General features: G+C 36.1%; 1 protein-coding gene across 1 annotated transcript in view; it reads right to left on the bottom strand.

Moving 5' to 3' along the window:
• Positions 1-6,049: 6,049 nt before the first annotated feature.
• LOC127546914 (basic proline-rich protein-like) overlaps positions 6,050-19,913 on the bottom strand; it is a 61,262-nt gene continuing 47,398 nt past the window's right edge. The window contains exon 3 of the mRNA XM_051973809.1: positions 6,050-6,749. Within this exon, the coding sequence (XP_051829769.1) occupies positions 6,737-6,749 (13 nt within the window). The 3' untranslated portion in view covers positions 6,050-6,736. The remainder of the gene's footprint in view (positions 6,750-19,913) is intronic.

Raw genomic sequence — 19,913 nt, forward strand, 5'->3', positions numbered from 1 at the left:
TAGCCCTCCCCTTACTGTGTAAGATTCCTCTAAAATAAGCCCTATTGAGATTGCTGCTGTAGTGAAGGTGATCCCCTGCGCTACACGCTACATTACGGTACTCTCTGTATGCACCGTTCCACCATATTTGCTTGCTGGCGCCATTGAGAGCAGTGCTGCGGAGGAGAGCTGAGGCAGGACAACATAAAAACCTGGTATGTAAGCGGGAGTGAGGGGGCATGATGGAGGATAAAAGAAGAACTCAGGGGGCATGATGGAGGATAAACAAAACAAATGCAGACAAGATTAGAAGGGAAACAATAAATTGGGAAAACATTTTTACAATCAAAGGTTCTGATAAAGGCCTCATTTCCAAAATATATAGAGAATTGACTCTAATTTATAAGAAATCAAACCATTCTCCAATTGATAAATGGTCAAAGGATATGAACAGACAATTCTCAGACGAAGAAATTGAAACTATTTCTAGCCATATGAAAAGATGCTCCAAGTCATTATTAATCAGAGAAATGCAAATTAAGACACTCTGAGATATCATTACACACCTGTCAGATTGGCTAAAATGATAATGTGGGATAATAGGGAAAGATAATGTGGAATGTTGGAGGGGATGTGGGAAAACAGGGACACTGATACATTGTTGGTGGAATTGTGAACACATCCAGCCATTCTGGAGAGCAATTTGGAACTATGCTCAAAAAGTTATCAAACTGTGCATACCCTTTGATCCAGCAGTGTTTCTACTGGGCTTATAACCCAAAGAGATACTAAAGAAAGGAAAGGGACCTGTATGTGCACAAATGTTTGTGGCAGGTCTCTTTATAGTAGCCAGAAACTGGAAACTGAGTGGATGCCCATCAATTGGAGAATGACTGGATAAATTGTGGTATATGAACATTATGGAATATTATTGTTCTGTAAGAAATGACCAGCAGGATGAATACAGAGAGGTCAACAATGATACTGTTTAAGGATGTATTCTGCTGGAAGTGGATCTCTTCGATAAAGAGGGTTAATTCAGATCAAAGATGGACAGAAGTAGCTACACCCAAAGAAAGAACATTGGGAAATGAATATAAACTGCTTGCATTTTTGTTTTTCTTCCCGGGTTATTTCTACCTTCTGAATCCAATTCTCCTGTGCAACAAGAAAACTGTTCAGTTCTGCACTCATATATTGTATCTAGGATATACTGTAACCTATTCAACATGTAAAGAACTGCTTGCCATCTAGAGGAGGGGGTGGAGGGAGGGAGGGGAAAAATCGGAATAGAAGTGAATGCAAGGGATAATGCTGTAAAAAAAATTACCCTGGCATGGGTTCTATCAATAAAAAGTTATAAAAGATTAATTAATTAATTAATTAATTTTTTTTTAAAAAAGAAGAAGAAGAACTCAGGGGGCATGATGGAAGATAAAAGAAGAACTCAGCCAGCACTCACCGCGCTAAAAAAAATGAAGAACCTCCTCGCAGAGAGAAGAATAGATCAAGTAATGATTCCTGCAGGAATGACTGCCTATCTCCACACCCTTGATATTGCAACAAACAAGCCATTCAAGGACCATTTGCGCATGGAAGTCAATGACTACACTGAAAATAGAATGGAAAGAAATCAGCCTGGAAACTTTGTGAAGCCCTGTCTGCAAGAAGTCGTGACTTGGGTGAAGAAGTCATGGGATAAAATTACTGACAGCTGTGTTGCCAAGGCACTACGAGCAGGTTACCTGGACAAGACATGTTCATTTAAAGAGAGCTATATTGCTGGACATGACAGATTGGATCCACTTCTTCTGAAGGAAATAGAGGCGCAAGACATCCAGGACGGAATTCAGGGTATGGACACTTATGACGATGTTATTGAAGAAGATGACATGATCATTACTGAATAAAGGTACTTTTTTTTGTTCACATTTACCTGTTTATTAAAATTGCTGTCAATGTTCATTAAAATAAGCCCTCCCCTGAAAATAAGCCCTCTGGTGTTTTTCTGTCCGAAAAAATAATAAGACAGTGTCTTATTATCAGGGAAACACGGTATGTGCTGGCACTGTGCTAAATGCTGGGAATACAAATTCAAGCAATAAGGCAGTGTCTGCCTTCAAGGAGCTTATAGTCTAATAGGAAATGACAATACATAAAAGGAAACTTAAAAGTGGAGCTGGGAGAAGAACGAAGGCAAGCTGGCCGCGTCCTCTTCATAAATGGAGAAAACTCATCATAAGAAAAAGGTAGAGGTAGGAGGAAACTTGGAGAAGGCTATTCTGTGGAGAACAGTCAGCAGAGATAGTTCAAGGAAGAGGAGGTCCCAGGCACTGAGGGGAAGTTCCAGGATAAGAGTGTTGTAAAGATATGACTTTGAAATCCAACAGGTCAGGATCAGGGCTCAAAAGGGAAAAGAAAAAGCAAAAAGCTTTCTCTTCTTTTTCTAAGTACAGGGTTAGTCTTTTTTAATTAGGTAAAGTTTGCCATTGACAACTTCTCATCTCTCTTGCTTCTTTCCTCATGGTATCTTATATTCCCTTTGTTCATATTATCTTATATCTCCCACTAGGAAATTCTCTTCTCATTAGCCCCAAGGCTACCCTACTTTCACTATGACCAATTTTCTTCTTCCTCATTCAAATCTCCAGCTTCTTGAGTGCTAAATTTAGACAGATGTTAGGAGGTTGGTTCAAACACTAGATTGAAGTAGTAAGGTTAGAGTTGGAAGGAAAGTCATTTAGTTGAAAGATGCCCATTAAGAAGACGCCCAAACTTCTAGGAGGTTCATGAAGTTTGTCCAAGGGATTTGCACTAGTAGTACCTTAAAGGATAAATAATTATAGAATGTTATGAATAGTACATTAAAGTATCTTGGGGAGTTGAGAACTGATCCCGACATTCTGGAGAGCAAATTGGAACTAGGCCCAAAGGGTTATCAAACTGTGCATACCCTTTCATCCAGCAATGTCTTTACTGGGCTTGTATCCCAAAGAGATCATAAACAAGGGAAAAGGAATCACATGTGCAAAAATGTTTGTGGCAGCCCTTTCTGTAGTGGTGAGGAACTGAAAACTGAATGGATGTTCATCAATTAGAGAATGGCTAAATAAGTTATGGAATATAAATGTTATAGAATACTACTGTTCTACAAGAAATGATCAACAGGATGATTTCAGAGAGGCCTGGAGAGACCTACATGAACTGATGATGAGTGAAGTGAGCAGAACCACGAGAACATCGTACCCAGTATCAGCAACATTGTGTGATGGTCAACTATGACAAACAACTCTTCTTAGCAATATGGCAATCTAAGACAATTCCAAAAGATTTATGATGGAAAATGCCATCCACGTTCAGAGAAATAACTATAGAGTCTGAATGCAAATCAAAGCATACTATTTTCAGTTTTAAAAATTTTTTTTGTTTTCCTTTTATTCTAATTCTTCTTTCACAATATGACTAGCATGGAAATATGTTTAACATGATTGTACATGTATAACCTATGTTGGATTGCTTGCTATCTTAGGGAGAGGGAAGAGAAAGAAGGGAAGGAGAAAAATTAAAACTCAAAATTTTACAAAAATGAATGTTGAAAACTATTTTTACATGTAAGTGGGAAAAAATACTATGAAGTGGATAAAAAAATAAGTCATCCTGGAGGCTCACAGTAAAATTTTTGTTACTCAAATGGATTCAGAAAACAAAAAGCATTAGAAACTACTCCAATCTCTTCATTTTATAGATGAAGAAGTTGAGGCCTAAAAATTTCAACTGACAGGGCATACCAGTAGTGAGGGATAGAGCTGTGACTAAGACAAGTCTTCTATATTCAAATCCAGCATTCTATCCACTATACCACACTGCCATCTTTGAAAAAATTTAATCCTAACTCATGTCTTGTTGTTCATTCTTGAAGAGAGCGAATGTGATCGTGAGGACGTCTTGAGTTTCTGTGAAATGGATCTAAGTGATGCAGAGTTGCACAAAGTCGTCAGCCTCATTCTCTCCCCCACAATCACTGAAGTCCACTGGCAGGACATAAATCCAGCTACTTGGTGACTAAATAGTGGTTCAAGCCACGCAAGTGACTAAGGTTTATTACCTCATTACCCCATTTAGTATATAAATACTATACATATTATCCCCATTTTATGCCCTTCTGGACCCTAAATGAGACAGTGAATAGAGTGATGAATCTGGAGTCAAGAGGACATGAGTTCATATCCTGCCTCAGATATTTCCTATTTGTGGGTCCCTGGGGAAATCATTTAATTGCTCTGAGTCTCAGTTTTCTTGGCTGTAAAATAGGGATAGCATTTAGCATTTAGCTAATAGCTAATAGCATTTAGCTCCCAGGACTGTTGTGTGAATGAAAGTAGACATTTGCAAAGTGCTTTGCGAACTTTAAGGCATTATATAAATGCTAACTATTAATTACTATAAATGATAGAGAGATTAAATAGTCCCCTTGCCATGGTGAGATGTCTTAAAGACATAGCTAGTACAGAAGTTTTCGAACTTTTCCAGAACTCTGAATCTATTTGCCTTATATGTTAAGTGGCTAAGGAATAGTTTTTTTTTTTTTTCTCCCAAAAACAAAAACTGGTGCCTTGCTAGGACTTGCCAGGAACTAACACAAAGAGAACATGACATTGAGGCAGTGCTGTCCATAAGAAAGGGGCCAGGACCAGCAGGTCTGCATTCAAATCCTGGCTTTATTACTTACATATATGTGTTTGTAAAAATTATATAATAGGGGCGCAGTGGATAGAATACCAGCCCTGAAGTCAGGAGGACCTGAATTCAAATCTCATCTCAGATATTTAACAGTTCCTAGTTGTGTGACCCTGGGCAAGTCACTTAATCCCAATTGCCTCAGGGGGAAAAAATGTAATAATAATCAACAATAATAGTAATACTGATAATTATAGACATTCTCATGGCACTTTGAAGTTTTCAGAGTACTTTATAAAAATGATCTCATTTTACCTTCAAAAACATCCCAGGAGTTAGATGTTATTTTTATCCTTATTTACAGACGAGGAAAGGAAGCCAGACAGAAGTTGTGACTTGTCCAGAATTACACAGCAAGTAACATCAAAAGCCACATTTGAACTTGCTTCTTCTAGCTTTGATTAGGTCCAAAACTCTCTTTGCTGGGCCAGTTCCCTTATCTATAAAGTAAGGTGTTTGGATTCCTTGTTGTTCTGTTAAGATCTATACCAGGGTGGTAGCAGTGTCAAAAGAGAGGTATATATGGGGGGCATTATATATGGGGGGCATTACAGAGGTAAACTTGGCAGAATTTGGCAGCAGACTGGACATGTGGGATGAGAGAGAGAGCGGGGAGTAGAGAATTATAGCTAAATTGCAAACCTGAGGGACTGGGAAGATGACAATACTCCCAAGTGTAAAAGAGATGCTTGGAAGATGGGAGGATTTGAGGGGAAAGACTGAGTTTAAGATGATTACAGATATCCAGCTTGAGATATTTATTGGGAAGGTGGAGTGGGATAATGGAGGTCAACAGAGAGGTTAGGACTGGCTAAAGAGGTTAGAGAATTGGCACATATTCTCTATGTGGAGAATCTATGGGATCTGATGAGATTATCAAAGAAATAATGTAGAAGAAGAAGAAAAAGTCAAAAGTCCAAGGGAACCTCAATAGTGAGCAAAGTTCTGGTACAGAAAACTGAGAAGGGGCAGTCAGAGAATTAGGAAGAAAACCATGAAATCTAAAAAGAAGAGAATATAAAGTACTGGGCCAAAGGCCAGTAAGATCAAGGAGGAGCACTGAGAAAAGGCTATGGAGGGCCAGCCAAATGGCACGGCGCAGCAGATACAGCACTGGTCAAGTGGAACTGAGTTCAAATATTGGTCTCAGATATTACCAGCTGGATGACTCTGAGCACTAGCCTAACCCCAATATCTTCCCTCATCCCCTAAAAAAAAGAAAAAAGAAAAGGCCCAATATCTGGAAATTAAGAGGGTGTTAGTAACTTTGAAGAGAACAATTTTGGTTGAATGATGAGATAAGAAGCCAGACTGCAAAGAATTAAAAAGAGAATGAGAAAAGGAAATTCTTTATTGTAATTTCCACCGATAAAGCCGCATCTATTTCTGATTTTGAGCCATTTGATAGAGCCATGGATTTTGATATCCAGAACTTTCTCTTCTGGGTCTTCAGTAAATGCGTGTGTGGGGAAGGCAGAAATTGTAGTACTCATACAGACAGTTGCCAGCTGGTATTTCCAGATGGCGTCTTCCTGGGATGATCCTATAGTTTCCAAAATTCATGGACAGCTCCTTTTCCCTGTTCAGGACAGTGATCTGTATCTACAAGTTCATGACAGTCTGGTTATGTTGTTATTTAGTTAGTTGGTTTGATTTTTTTCCTTCCAGAAATTAGATGGTACAGTGGATAGGAACTGGGCCTAGAATCAGGAGGGCCTGAGTTCAAATTCAGCCTCAGACATTTACCAGCTGAATGACGCTGAGGCAAGTCACAAGACCTCTTTCAATCTCAATTCTCTCAGCTTTCTCAGCTCAACCTCAGTTTTCTCAACTGTCAAATGGGTATAGTAACAACACTTACATCACCAGGGGATTATGAAGATCAAATGAGTTAATATTTATAAAGCACAGTTCCTGGCAGATAGTTGCCCCCTAACTAATGCTTACTCCTTTCTTCCTTTTCCTTTCCTGTTCCTTCTTCTCCTCACCCTCCACCTTTTGAAGTATTTGGTCCTTCTTCTCAGCCTCCAGTCCTGCAATGAAAAAAGTACAAGATTTGAAATCTGAGGATGTGGGTTTGAATCCTGGCTCTTCCAGGTCTGTATGTATCACTTTGGGCAAGTCATTTAACCACATCATCTGTTAAATAAGAACTGGAACTGAGGACCTCTGAGATCTCTTCCATTTCTGAGTCTATGATTCTATGATATAAAACAAATGGTGGGTATCTCACACTTAAAGATCTTTAAGGAAGGAGATTGCACTGTCTTGTTAACTCAGTATGTAATGATAATACATTACTCCAGAATGGTAGCCTAGAATGACTAATTTAATGGGAGGAAAGAATTGCTTCCATTTGTTTTTCTTGCCATGGTTAGAATTAAAGAGCAATAAAAATTTACAACTGCAGTTACATCACTATGGAAGAACTACCACTGTAGTTGTTTCAGCTATGTTAGGGCTAGAAATCATTCCCGGAAGGAAGAAAATGCAATTCTGCATTTGGTGGATGGATTTAGCATTGATTGAGTATCTACTGCATGAGTTTACAAGGCACAGGCAAATTGAGCATTGAATCAAAACAATTGGTGCATTCATTTGCTCAGGCACCATATTAATGGCTTCTCCTTCCAGAGAACCAGCATTTTTTTAGTCCCCACCAGGTGAAGCAACCAAGTAGACAAAGTCCAGTTCAGTTTAGACACACTCATGAATATAACCTCAGCTAATCTTCACAGCCATTTGCCAAGCCTCATGATTCCTGGGAAATAAGTGAGTAATACCTGGCTATAGCTTACTTGTCCCATACCAGGATATGACCAGTGGCCATAAGGTGAGACTCAGAGGCAATGCAAATTCAAATTTGATCTAGCTTATGAGTCAAAGAATAAACAAAGTGTAAACCAGAGATCAAGGTGTTCTAGGAGGGGTGATAGAGCAAACAGACCAAGTAGCCAGTGGAGAAACAAGAGCACCAGGGTTGTTTACAGAATCATGGGATAATAGGATTAAAATTGGAAAGGATTTTAGAGGTTATCAAGTTCAATCCTCTCATGTGAGGTCACTGAGGCCCAGAAAAGTTAAGTGGCTTGCCTTAAGTCATTTGGAAGTGAGTGCTAGAATTTGGAGTCCAGGACTTTTCTCTGAGTCCAAATTCAGTGTTCTTTCTACGACACTGATACGGCTTGGGCCTAAAGAATTAGGCTTTATACAAACATGGAAGGACAATCACCTTGTTTTTCCTTTTTTTTTTTTTAAACATTTATCAAGCATGGTTTTCCTTTCCATCGCCCTCTTCTTCTCTCCCACCCTCTCCCCATCTTTACTGGGGGAAAAAAGAAACATAAAACCCTTATAACAATATAATTGAAGAAAATGAATTATCTTCATTGACCACAGTGTCTAATTCTACATGAGTTAATGGTTCATCACCTCTCATTCATGTAGTGAATCATCTGTTTTTTTTGTAAACATGATTGATAGTTGTGTTTTTCAGAGTTCTTAAATCTTCAAGAAAATTGATTTTATAGTATAAGTATCTTTTCTGGTTCTGCTCACGTCCCCTAACATCAGTTCATACAAATCTTCTTAGGTCTCTCTGAAACTGTCTTCATTTCCTATAGTTCCTTTTATATACCATCACATTTATATAACTGTGGTACTATATGTAATATGTATGTTATATGATTACATAACTGGTTCAGCTGTTCCCCAATTAATGAACATTTTAACTTTACTTTTCTTGAGGATTTTTTGTGGGGTGGGAGAGATCTATGTTTTATTTTGCAACATGGCTTTTATAGAAATGTTTTGCATAACTTTACATGTGCCTTTTCAATAAGAGTGAGGATCTGGAATTCAAAGTTTTAAAAGCAAATGTGAAAAAAAAAAGTTTTACTTGTGATGGATAAAATAAAGATATTAAATAAAAAATTAAATCAGTTCCTTATAAATTTTGCAAATAAAATGAGATCTTTATCAGAGAAATTTGCAGCAAAGCATTTTTTTTCCCCCTCAGTTAATTCTTTCCCTTCAAATCTGAACTGGATTCGATTTGTTCTTACAAAAACTTTTTAAGGATATGTACTCAATATCTCAGTGACCCTCTGTGTCCTTTGCTTAGCCATGAACTCATTTTCTATCCTTAAATCTGAAAGGTAATTTCTTCTTTGCTCCTCTGCTTTGTTTATATTTATTATCTTTTATAGCTAGATAATTGTTTTTCTAGAGCTTATTTTAGGGGTAGAGTGTAAGGTGTTAGTCTAAATCTGACTTCTTTCTGCTAGACTATTGTCTAGTATTCCCTGAAGGCTTTTATCAAATAATGAATCCCTCAGTAACTCAGCTCCTTGGAGTTACTGAACACTAGGGTTACTGGGTTTGCTTGATTCTAATGTTTTATCCCCAGTCAGTTTCACTGGGCTGCCTATTTTTTGTCCACTCTTAAAATATTTTAATCATTACTATTTTGTAATACAGTATAAAATCTGAAACTCCTAGGCCCTTTTCCTACCCATTTTTTTTTCATTATTTCCCTTGATATTCTTGATCTTTTGTACCTCTTTCAACTTTGTTACCATTATTTTTAGTTCTACAAAGTAATCCTTTGGTAGCTTGACACCAAATATGTTAAATTAGTTTAAGCAGTAATATAAATTTTTATTATATTGGTTCATCTTACCCCAAGAACAATTATTATTATTCCAACTACCTAATTTTGTCTTTATTTCTGTAAATAGTGCTTTATAGTTGAATTCATATAATTCCTATGTGTACCTTGGTACACATGGTAGGTAGGCTCCCAAATGTTTTATACATTTTGTAGTTATTTTAAATTCAATTTCTTTTTAATCTCTTTTTGCTGAATGTTATTGGAAAAATACAGAAATATTGATTATTTATGTGATTTTAATAATTTTATTTTTCCTCTCAATTATATTTTTCATTTTTAAAAAATCTGGTTATTCCAGCTACACCCAGCAAAAGAACACTGGGAAATGAGTGTGGACTACAATGTAGCATTTACACTCTTTCTATTGTTGCTTGCTTGCATTTTTGTTTTTCTTCCCAGATAATTTTTGCTTTTCTAAATCTGATTTTTCTTGCGCAACAATAGAGCTGTATAAATATGTACACATATATTGTATTTAAGATATACTTTAACATGTTTAACATACTGCCTGCTATCTAGGGGAAGGGGGTAAAAGGAAGGAAGAGAAAAGTTGGAACAGAAGTGTTTGCAAGGGTCAGTGTTGAAAAATTACCTATGCATATGTTCTGTTAATAAAGAGCTATGATAACTTTTTTTTAAAAAATCTGGTTATTTATTTCAACAGCAAAGTGTAAATAAATAATAAAGAAATCAGGGTTCTTAACTGGAGGTCCATGAACTTAAAAAATTCTGATAACTGTACTTCAGGATAACTGGTTTCTTTGGTCAGCCAGTTGAAATAAACATTTACTAAGTACCTACTATGTGCCAGGCACAGTGCCAAAGATATAAGAAAAAGAAAAGCAGTCTCTATTAGCCAGGAACTAACAATTTACAATTTAATAGAGAAAGAAAAAATATAAAAGGAAGAATAGAGGGAAATGCAGGGGTATGATGGAGAAGTTCAAAGGAACACAGCTCAGTGTGAAAGAAAGAAGTGGCTGATGGACTGGGTGATGTCCTTAATGAAAGTTATGCAAAAGGAGATCTTCTTTCCATCCACCATAATCCAATGGGATTTTATGCATTTAAAAACCATTCTGAGAAGAGGTCCATAGGTTTCACTAGACTGTCAAAGGGGGTCCATGGTACACGTATGTGCACACACACACACAGTTAAATAGATAGGCTAAATTCCAAAAAATAGTTCTAAAGACCAAACTACTACAAGAAAGAAACACCAAAGCAGAATTTATGAGAGATAAATTTATAAGAACTACTACTTAATCCATTATTGGTTTTCTCCTCTAAGACTGAGTGGAATAATGTTTCTATTCAATTGAAGGAATGTCTTCACCTATGAGCCTTAATTATTTCAAAGTCATTCCTTTTCCAAGATAGTTCAATGCAGCTTAGCACCAAAAATATCCCATTAGCATTTTGCCAGCTTAGAGCTATTCAAGACTTTTCTCCTCCTTAACCAGCATGTTATGTATTGTGCAGGCTTATTATACTTTTGTGTTTTTATTGATTTGTCACTTCATTTATACAGGTACTCCCACAACTCATTCAGGTTTTAATCCATTCATGCCTTTTCATCCTGTGTGATTATTCATTAACTACTATGAATCCTCTAAATAATATCTGTCCAACATGATGGAAGCCTTTGTTCATCATATTCCACATTTCATGGGTATCATTGCATTTGTACTCTTCACCTGATATCCCTTTCTTTCATTAGATGACTAGCCTGTGCTCTTTTTTTCAGCATACAGTTTCGGAACAAGATCTTAAAGCTACTTCTTGCTTTCAAGTTATCACTGGTAATATACTACAACCTACTTATTTCTACCATTTCTGTCCATTGCCTTTAAGGCTACTCACCATTTTAGTTCTTCAGAAATCAAATTATTTTATAAGTCATGGTCATATAATGAGGGAGAATACTGATTTCCAAAAAAAATTTTTTTCCATTAGGAAACAAATGGGAATCATTGATAGTGCTATATATTTTCCTAAGTGAAATATGGCCAACTATTTTCCCAGTTTAAAATAAAATATAGCTCCTTATTTATCTGAAAGTTTATCTGCCTAAGATATGTATACTGATGAACTAACTCAAAAAGACATCCATGCAATTATATGTCACAGTTTGAACAATATGCAATCTTTATTTACTATTTTTTCCTTTGGGGATTATTATACTGATCTCCTCAAATATGCTTCTCATTAAAGAGGCCCCATAGTTTTCCAGTGTTTTGAGACTTGACAGCAATGAGCATAAGCTGCCTTGAAAACAAGAACTTCTGCAGAACTTAACCAATGATAAAAAATTCCAATTTCATTTGGACTTTATAAGATAATTCTTCTTGACAATGAGAACATCTCTGGTGTGTGTTCACCAAATATCAAATTATATTTTGACTTAAATCTAAAAGTTTTTAACAAGACTGCAGAATTTCTCTACATTTTTGTACTCTCTGACAAATACCAACATAAAACCTACACTTTCTTTATGGTGGTATTTTTGCTCCTACTAATAATGAGCACTGTAAGATTTTATGTCCAAATACTCTATGAAATGATATTTTTTTGTTTGGGTGCATTGTGAAAACAAGAAAGCAAACTTCTCTTTCATTTCTTTTTTTTCTTCTTCTCTCTTTTTAATCTATTTATTTATTTATTATTATTTTTAACCCTTGCCAGGGTAATTTTTTACATTATCCCTTGCACTCACTTCTGTTGCAACTTTTCCCCTTCCTTCCTCCACCCCCTCCTCCAGATGGCAAGCAGTCCTATACATGTTAAATATGTCATAGTATATCCTAGATACAATATATGTGTGCAGAACTGAACAGTTTTCTTGTTGCACAGGGAGAATTGGATTCAGAAGGTTTAAATAACCCGGGAAGAAAAACAAAAATGCAAGCAGTTTAGATTCATTTCCTAGTGTTCTTTCTTTGGGTATAGCTGCTTCTATCCATCCTTGATCAATTGAAAATGAATTAGATCTCTTTATCAAAGAGATCCACTTCCATCAGAATACATCCTCATACAGTATCGTTGTTGAGGTATATAATGATCTCCTGGTTCTGTTCATTTCACTTAGCATCAGTTCATGTAAGTCTCGCCAGTCCTCTCTGTATTCATCCTGCTGGTCATTCCTTACAGAACAATAATATTCCATAACGTTCATATATCACAATTTACTCAACTATTCTCCAATTGATGGGCACCCATTCATTTTCCATCTTTTATTTCTATAAGGAGAACTTATCATCCATATTATCATTTAATTACAACTAATTACAACTGCTTGATTCAAAGGGAGAATGTCTGTACAATTATGATCCATTTCTGCTAGTAATATATCAAGTTGTCTCTCACTGGATAAAGATGTCATTTTAGAATAGAGATAGAGACTGGCCATGTGATTATATTGGTACTCTTACTTCTGTGTAAGAAAACTCCCTCTACCAATGCAGGTTGGCATCTTCTGGGCAGTTTATGATCTTAGAGATTTGTCTAGAGCATTGAGAAGCTAAATGATTGCCCAAATTCTCATAAAAATATATGTCAAAGATGGGACCTGCCAAGACCAGCTCTCTCTCCATCATGCCCTGTTGTCTTATATTAGAATACCAATTGTAAATCAGTAATTATAAATGGACTCAAATGGTGATTTTATGCCATTCCACTGCTCATCCCAGAAGCAGAGAAAATTCCTAGAGGACTGAGGGCTATTTTGCAATTTTATTGGTTTCTGTGGACAATGAACCCATTACCTACTGGTGATAAGCCTCTCCATCCTTAATTAGCTAAACTGGTGAAGCATAATGAACCACACCTATAATCTTTCCAGGATTTCAAAAACTAAAAGACTTAAAATGTAAATGGAACTGAAAGATGTTGTATTGAACTCTTTCCAGCTTGGCAGAACCAATTGGTCTGATACTTATTAAATAAGAAAGTTTTGTTATTTCTTCTTACTTTTCTGTGACTACCTTTTCTGCCTCTATTAGCAAGCAGAAACAGAAGGACATCATAATCATACCATATTCATCACCAGCAAGATGAACCTTGATGGCATATTTTCCTCAAACAAATTGCCTTTCTGCCTTCCTTCTTTGTTTCTCCCCATCTTCCCTTTCTGTCTTCCTTCCTCTCCTCCTTCCTTCTTCCTTTTTTCCCTCTTTCCTTTTTTCTTCCTTCTTTACTTCTTCCTTTTCCTTCCTCTTTCTCTCTTTCATTCTTTCTTTCTCTCATTTTCTCTTTTTCTTTCCCCAGCTCTCTCTTTTTTTTTCTTTCTTTCTCTTTCTTTCAGTCACTTTTACCACTTTCTCATCAGGTAATTGCCTTGCATTTATGAACAATGGGTCCCTTATCAGTCAGTTTACTCTAACTAGATTCAGATATAAACAATTTTCAATCAAGTTCACTATGTCCCTCTGTACAGAACAGAACATGAAAACATATTTCAACAGAATTTAACAAGGGTAATTAAATAGAGAGATAAATCTGACAATTCCTGGAATTGGCAAATCCTAACAGTCCCTGGAAAGAGTGCCTAACTCCATTCTAGAAAGGCTAGAAGATAACAGGATTTGAGTTAAAACAGAGATCTGTGTCAGAGGAATAACATCTTCCTTAAGAGATCCTACTTGCCTATTTCTCTTTATAAAAGGAGGAGGGAATGTTTAACAAATCTCTCTCTGATTAAATTATTACCAATCAAAAAATGCCTCAATAATCATCCCTTTTGTTTTGGGAGTAAAGGCCAAGACAACTGACAGGGAGAGCTTGTTGGAAGGTCCTGTTTTAGGAGGAACATACAAAGCAGAAAATATCATGCAGTGAATATTTTTAAAAAACAACAACAAAACTAGACTTCCTCAAAATGGCTATGAGCCATGATCATAAGGGAAGCAGGCTGATGAGGTGGAAATAGCACTGGATTGTAAATCAGGGAGATGGAGGTTTAAACCACAGCTTTGGGCCATCTCACCATGTAGTTTCGACCAAGTCATTTCCCTTCTTTGGGTCTCAGTATGAACAGAATCTTTGTCAGGGTCTATAGAGACATCTTTTTAGAGCTCCCTATTTGCATAAAATGTAACATGTATATTTTAATCTACTTGGGTTCAAAATAAAACTTTCTTTCTAGTATAACATGCCTATTAACCTGTATGTGTACAAGGGGGAAAATTTGTTTTGACCTATTAGTGAATATACCAAACTTTTGGAAAAATGGTTCAAGGCAAGAGTAAGATCCTTGTACATAGTAAGAACCAATTAATGTTACTCTAACTTCCAAATGAGGGAGTATTTAACAATGAATAGCCTCTGGTTCTCTAGATGTATTTCTATCATTTTAGTATAATCCAGCACCTTTCTCCAACAAGGAGAAAGATATCGAATGCTGAGCCTACTGAGTAATAATGTTCTGCTAGCCAGATCGGAATTCTTTTGTTTATCAGGACTGAAGAAGTTGAGTGCATTTTATAGGGAGAACATTTTGTTTGTTTATTTGTTCTTTTTTACTCCTTATCCTAGAGGAGAAACATTGGGAGAAATAAGAATTAGATATGAACAAAGATATCAGGTATGAGATTAGCATTCTAGTTGAGTGAGAAAGTAGGTGAATGAACCAATGAGGATAGACAAAAAAGGGAGATTGTGAATGGTGCTTGAGTTTCAGGTGGTAGCAAATTAATTATCTCTGATGAGACTGTCCAAAGTGAACTGATTACTGAGGACTCTTCCATTACAGAGATGAGATGAAAAGCTGTACCTGGTTCTCCTCCCTTTTCCCTTCCTTTTCCTTTGTTTGTGTGATGGGAAACTCCCAAGTTTTCGCGTTTTTAAAAGCTCATGTACATTTTCTGTTTTCTCATATGTGAAAAAATATGGCCTTTTTCATATGTGAATATTTGAGTTGCTGAAAGAGGCAGAAAAGAAAAATTTGTGTAAAGAAAAGTAATTAAATCATCTTGAAAAGAAATATAACTTCTCAAATAAAATGGTGAAATGAAACCCAGACTGTTTTGAGAAATTAAGAGAATTTACCTCAAATAAATGCATTGAGAGGATCTGTTTGAAGAAAGAGTATTGAGTTAATCATAGCTAAATGACATTGTGATCTATCAGTTCATTTACATTTGACTATTTTCAGAGTTTTGAAGGATGCAATTGAAAAATTATACCAAATAACTGAAGACTATAGGAAGAATTTATAAGGTCATATCTGACAAAAAGGTAAAATTTTATAATTTCATATAAGTTAGAGATAGACTACTTTTTATAAGGGCAGTGATGGATAGAGAGTTGGTTCTGGAGTCAGAAAGACTCATCTTCCTGAGTTCAAATCTGGCATCAGATATTTATTAGCTGTGTGACCCTGGGCAAGTCATTTAACACTGTTTGCTTCAATTTCCTTATCTGTAAAATGACCTGTAGAAAGAAATGACAAATCAATCCAGTATCTTTACCAAGGAAACCAAAATGGGATCATGATGAGGAGGTACTTATTTGGTCACTGGAGGCCCTTTCCTTCCTCCTCCAAAAGAAGAGTAGATGGCCAGAAGAAGATAAAAGCAAGAGCAGAAACTAAACACAAGAGGGGTCAGGGATAAAAGACAGAAGAGACCACAAGAAATGCTGCTTACAAAAGGCAGGAGGAGAGGAGCTGACAGGGAGGAGATGCAGATGTTTTTCTGGGAACTGTCCTGATTGGCAGAGAGGCAATATTTCACTGAGAGCTGATTGGCTAGAGAAGGGAAGATTGCTCTCTAGTTCCATCAACAGGGTGAAAGAAGTGAAATATTTCAAGATAAAAGTTTTTATCTGTGTTGCTCTTTATTGACCTCTATAGTTTGAGGAAGAGAAGAAAAGAAACAAAGAAAAAAACAAAACAAAACACTTTACATCTTCTTTGCTGTGAGGGAAAAAAAAGACTTTTTTGGTTTTGTTTTTGTTTTTTGTTAGAGTGGACTGCGAGTTGGCTAGAGAAAGGCTCCATGGCCCTATCACTATCTACAGTTTAAAAGGGAGGATCAGATCTGAGGAACTTGGCAGTTCTGCTTATTAGAATTGCTTGTCTCCCAAAAAAAAAATAATAATAACTTTCTAAACACCTTGTCAAAGGGGGCTAAGTACTACAAGAGTTCTCACTGCATACTAGAACATCTGCTTTGTCAAGCAGGAAATTTGGGAAGAATAGAAATGAAGAAATATCAGAAAGACAGTAATGTATGTGGGACAGGATGCTTTCTAACAAGGCTGAGAGCATCAATGTCTACTACTGGACATTGGTAGGACAGTATACTTTGGGTTATTAGGTAACATATAGTATTTCTATAATACCTTCTCTTAAGTAAATGAATATTCTACTGAGTATATCAAGTAATACCTTCTATTGAGTAAGTGTAATAATTCTTGTTTTTGCCTTATCATTTATTAAATGTTTCATGTTTGGGAGTCAGTGTTATTACTACAGTTGATTGATTCTGAGAGATAAAATGGGAAGCATAGTGGGAGAGACTCAGTAGCTACAGTGGCAAGTAATAGGAGTCCTGAGTAAGAATTTTATTTGTGTTCATATGAGCACTCATCCTCTGGGAAAGGTTCCCGACCATTAGTAGGGACAGTTTTCTGAGAGTGAGTAGGGAGAAGACCATGCTACAATTCAAATTTGCTCTTAGATTAAAGCAACAAAAATAATAATCACACAATATTTGACAATTTATGTGGCATTCTCACACCTATAATCTCCCCATCTCTGAAAGAAAGTACATTTTCTTTTCTCTTCTCAACAAATAACATTGATTACTGAAAGAAGTTTTGAAATACCACTTTTGGAATTGTCCTTAAACATAAATTTAATTCAATATTTCAAAATATATAAAATATATGCCAATAAGTACAAAATGTGATACAATGTGTTAAGGACAAATGATATCTAAAAAAACTCTAAGAGAAATTTGAAAAGAAAGAGAAAAATCAGGAAAGACTTCATAGAGAATTTAAACTGGGCCTTGAAAGATTTCCAAAAAGGAAGATGTGGAAGAAATACATTTCAGCAATTGAGATTCTCTTAGGAAATAGAAAGGAATAAGCAGAACAAAATCAAGAAATAGTTCTTAGTCCTGTTATATGAAACATAGAATGTGTGAAGAGAAATAGAGTAGAAAAAAAAAAAACAGGAAAAAGTCAATTTGAATTAGATTTTGGGATACTTTAAATGTCAACCTGATAAGTTTGTATTTTGTCCTAGAAGTAATGTAGTTTTCATGAGTAGGGAGGGACATGATCAAATGTTTACATAGGAAGATTATTTTGCAGTTATGTAAAAGATGGGATTAGGAATGAATAGACTGGAGGCCAGAAGATTAGTCTGCAATAAATTATAATTGGCTACCTAGACAAGAAGCAATGAAGACCTGAAAGTGGGATGATAGCAATGTGGGTGAAGAAAAAGGACTGGATTTATTATACTTCACACATTTATTGAGTTTGAAGGAACTTCAGAACACAGAGATGACAACACATACCTACCCTTTCTTGAAAATCTCCAGTGGGGGGGTGAGGGATCCACTATATCCCAAGGCAGCATATTTCTTTGCTCTATACCTATAATTGTTATGAAATTATTCCTTAGATAAAGCCTATATTTACTTCTTTCCAACTTCCACTCTTTTGTTTCTAGTTCAAGTATAATGTCTGAGCCCTCTTCCATATAACAACTCCCTTTGAATACAGTTGTCATATCACTTTTAAGTCTTTTTTCCTCCATAATGAACACTAGTCATCAAAAGTCCCCAAATGATTGAGAATGAGAGCCATATTTTCATATGGATATAATCCAGGATATTAGTATGATATGGAAAATGGACTGAGGAAGAGAGATACTAAAGGCAGGGGCCATTGAACATCCAGGTGATAAATGGTTAGAGCTTCAAGTAGGGCAGTTGTGATGTGATTGTAGAGAAGGAGATGGAGAAAACTAATAAGATTTGGCAACTAACTAGAAATAAAGAGAATGAGACAAAGGAAAGAGTTGAAGATATCTAAAGTTGTGAGCCTGGATAACTGGAAGGATGAATTTGTTCAATTCATTCTAAGTAGGCCTACAACCCCTCTTAGAAGTGCACCAATTATGCAACAATCATTTCTTAAATGCCTAGTATATCCCAAGCACTAAGCTAGGTAATGGAGATAAAAAGAAAAAAAGAATAGTCTCTGCTTTTAGCTGGCCTGATTATTTTGTTTGCCTGGCTATATAACAGAAAATAAATGTTTTGGGCAGAAAATATCCTTTCAATGCAGAGGGATACACTTATCAGAATATTTTCAAAGAAATAATTTCGATAGGCATAGGTTTACCATGTACTTTTCAGCATAAATTCATTTTTTTATTAGGCAAAATGTATTTCTGATCCGGAAAAAAAAATCATCCAATCTGTTAACCAACCAGCATTTATTAAGTATCTAATATTTTCCAGAGAAGTACTGTAAAGAGCTAGTAGGCCTTGTTAGATGTGTGACCCAGGAAAGTGACTTAACCCTGTTTGCCTCAGATTCCTCATCTGTAAAATGAGTTGGAGAATGAAATGGCAAATTTCTCCAGTATCTTTGCCATGAAAACCCCCAATAGGATCATGAAGAGTCAGACATAACTGAAGAATTACTGAACAACAACAAATATTTTCTACACATTGTGCTAATAATGGGGGATACAGGAAAAAAAAAAAAAAAAAAAACAACACAAAAATATAGTCCCTGACTTCAAGAAGCTCAAATTCTAGTGATAGGACAACATGTGAACAACTATGTAATTAAAAATACAGCATTAAAGGGAGTTAATCCCAGAGAAAAGGAAAAGCTTCCTGAAAAAGATAGGATTTAAATTGATTCTTGAAGGAAGCCAGGAAAACCAGAAGATTAAAGTAAGGAAGAAGAACATTCTAGGACTTGGAGGACAATCAGTGAAAAGACACATATGGAGCATTGTGTGTTGGAACATCAACAAGGCCAGTGTCTGTGGATCATTTGTAGAGTATGCTGAGAGGAAGAAAATGTAAGCAAACTGGGGAGAAAGGAAAAGGCCAGATAAGGGTTTTAAAAACCAAACAGAGGATATTCTATTTTACTAATCTGGGATGAAAGACTAAAATTGGTTGGGTTCTTTCAAGAGGTAATACTTTGGGTTTCATGGTAATCCTGACTGAAGAACATGATTTTATTTTAGCCTCATGAGGATACTCTTACATTCAATTAGAGGAGGATTCCCAGGGCTCTTAGTAGTTGTTCTACCCAATCTTCTGTGATGGGAACTATCAGGGACTATGAGGAAGAGAATGGATTCAGTATGGAAGCCTAACAAGATGATTTTGCCAGCTCATAAATTTGACTATAAGCAATATTATTGTGGAAACTACGGTAATAATCTGACATTTCACTATGATTTGAAGGTGGTCCTAGATTCTTAATGGCCAAATTAGGCTTCAGGAAAGGTTTTTACAAGCCGGAGGGCTTCATGAGCTTCATC

The sequence above is a fragment of the Antechinus flavipes genome, chromosome 2 (genome assembly GCF_016432865.1).
Source record: "Antechinus flavipes isolate AdamAnt ecotype Samford, QLD, Australia chromosome 2, AdamAnt_v2, whole genome shotgun sequence".
Lineage (NCBI taxonomy): Eukaryota > Metazoa > Chordata > Mammalia > Dasyuromorphia > Dasyuridae > Antechinus > Antechinus flavipes.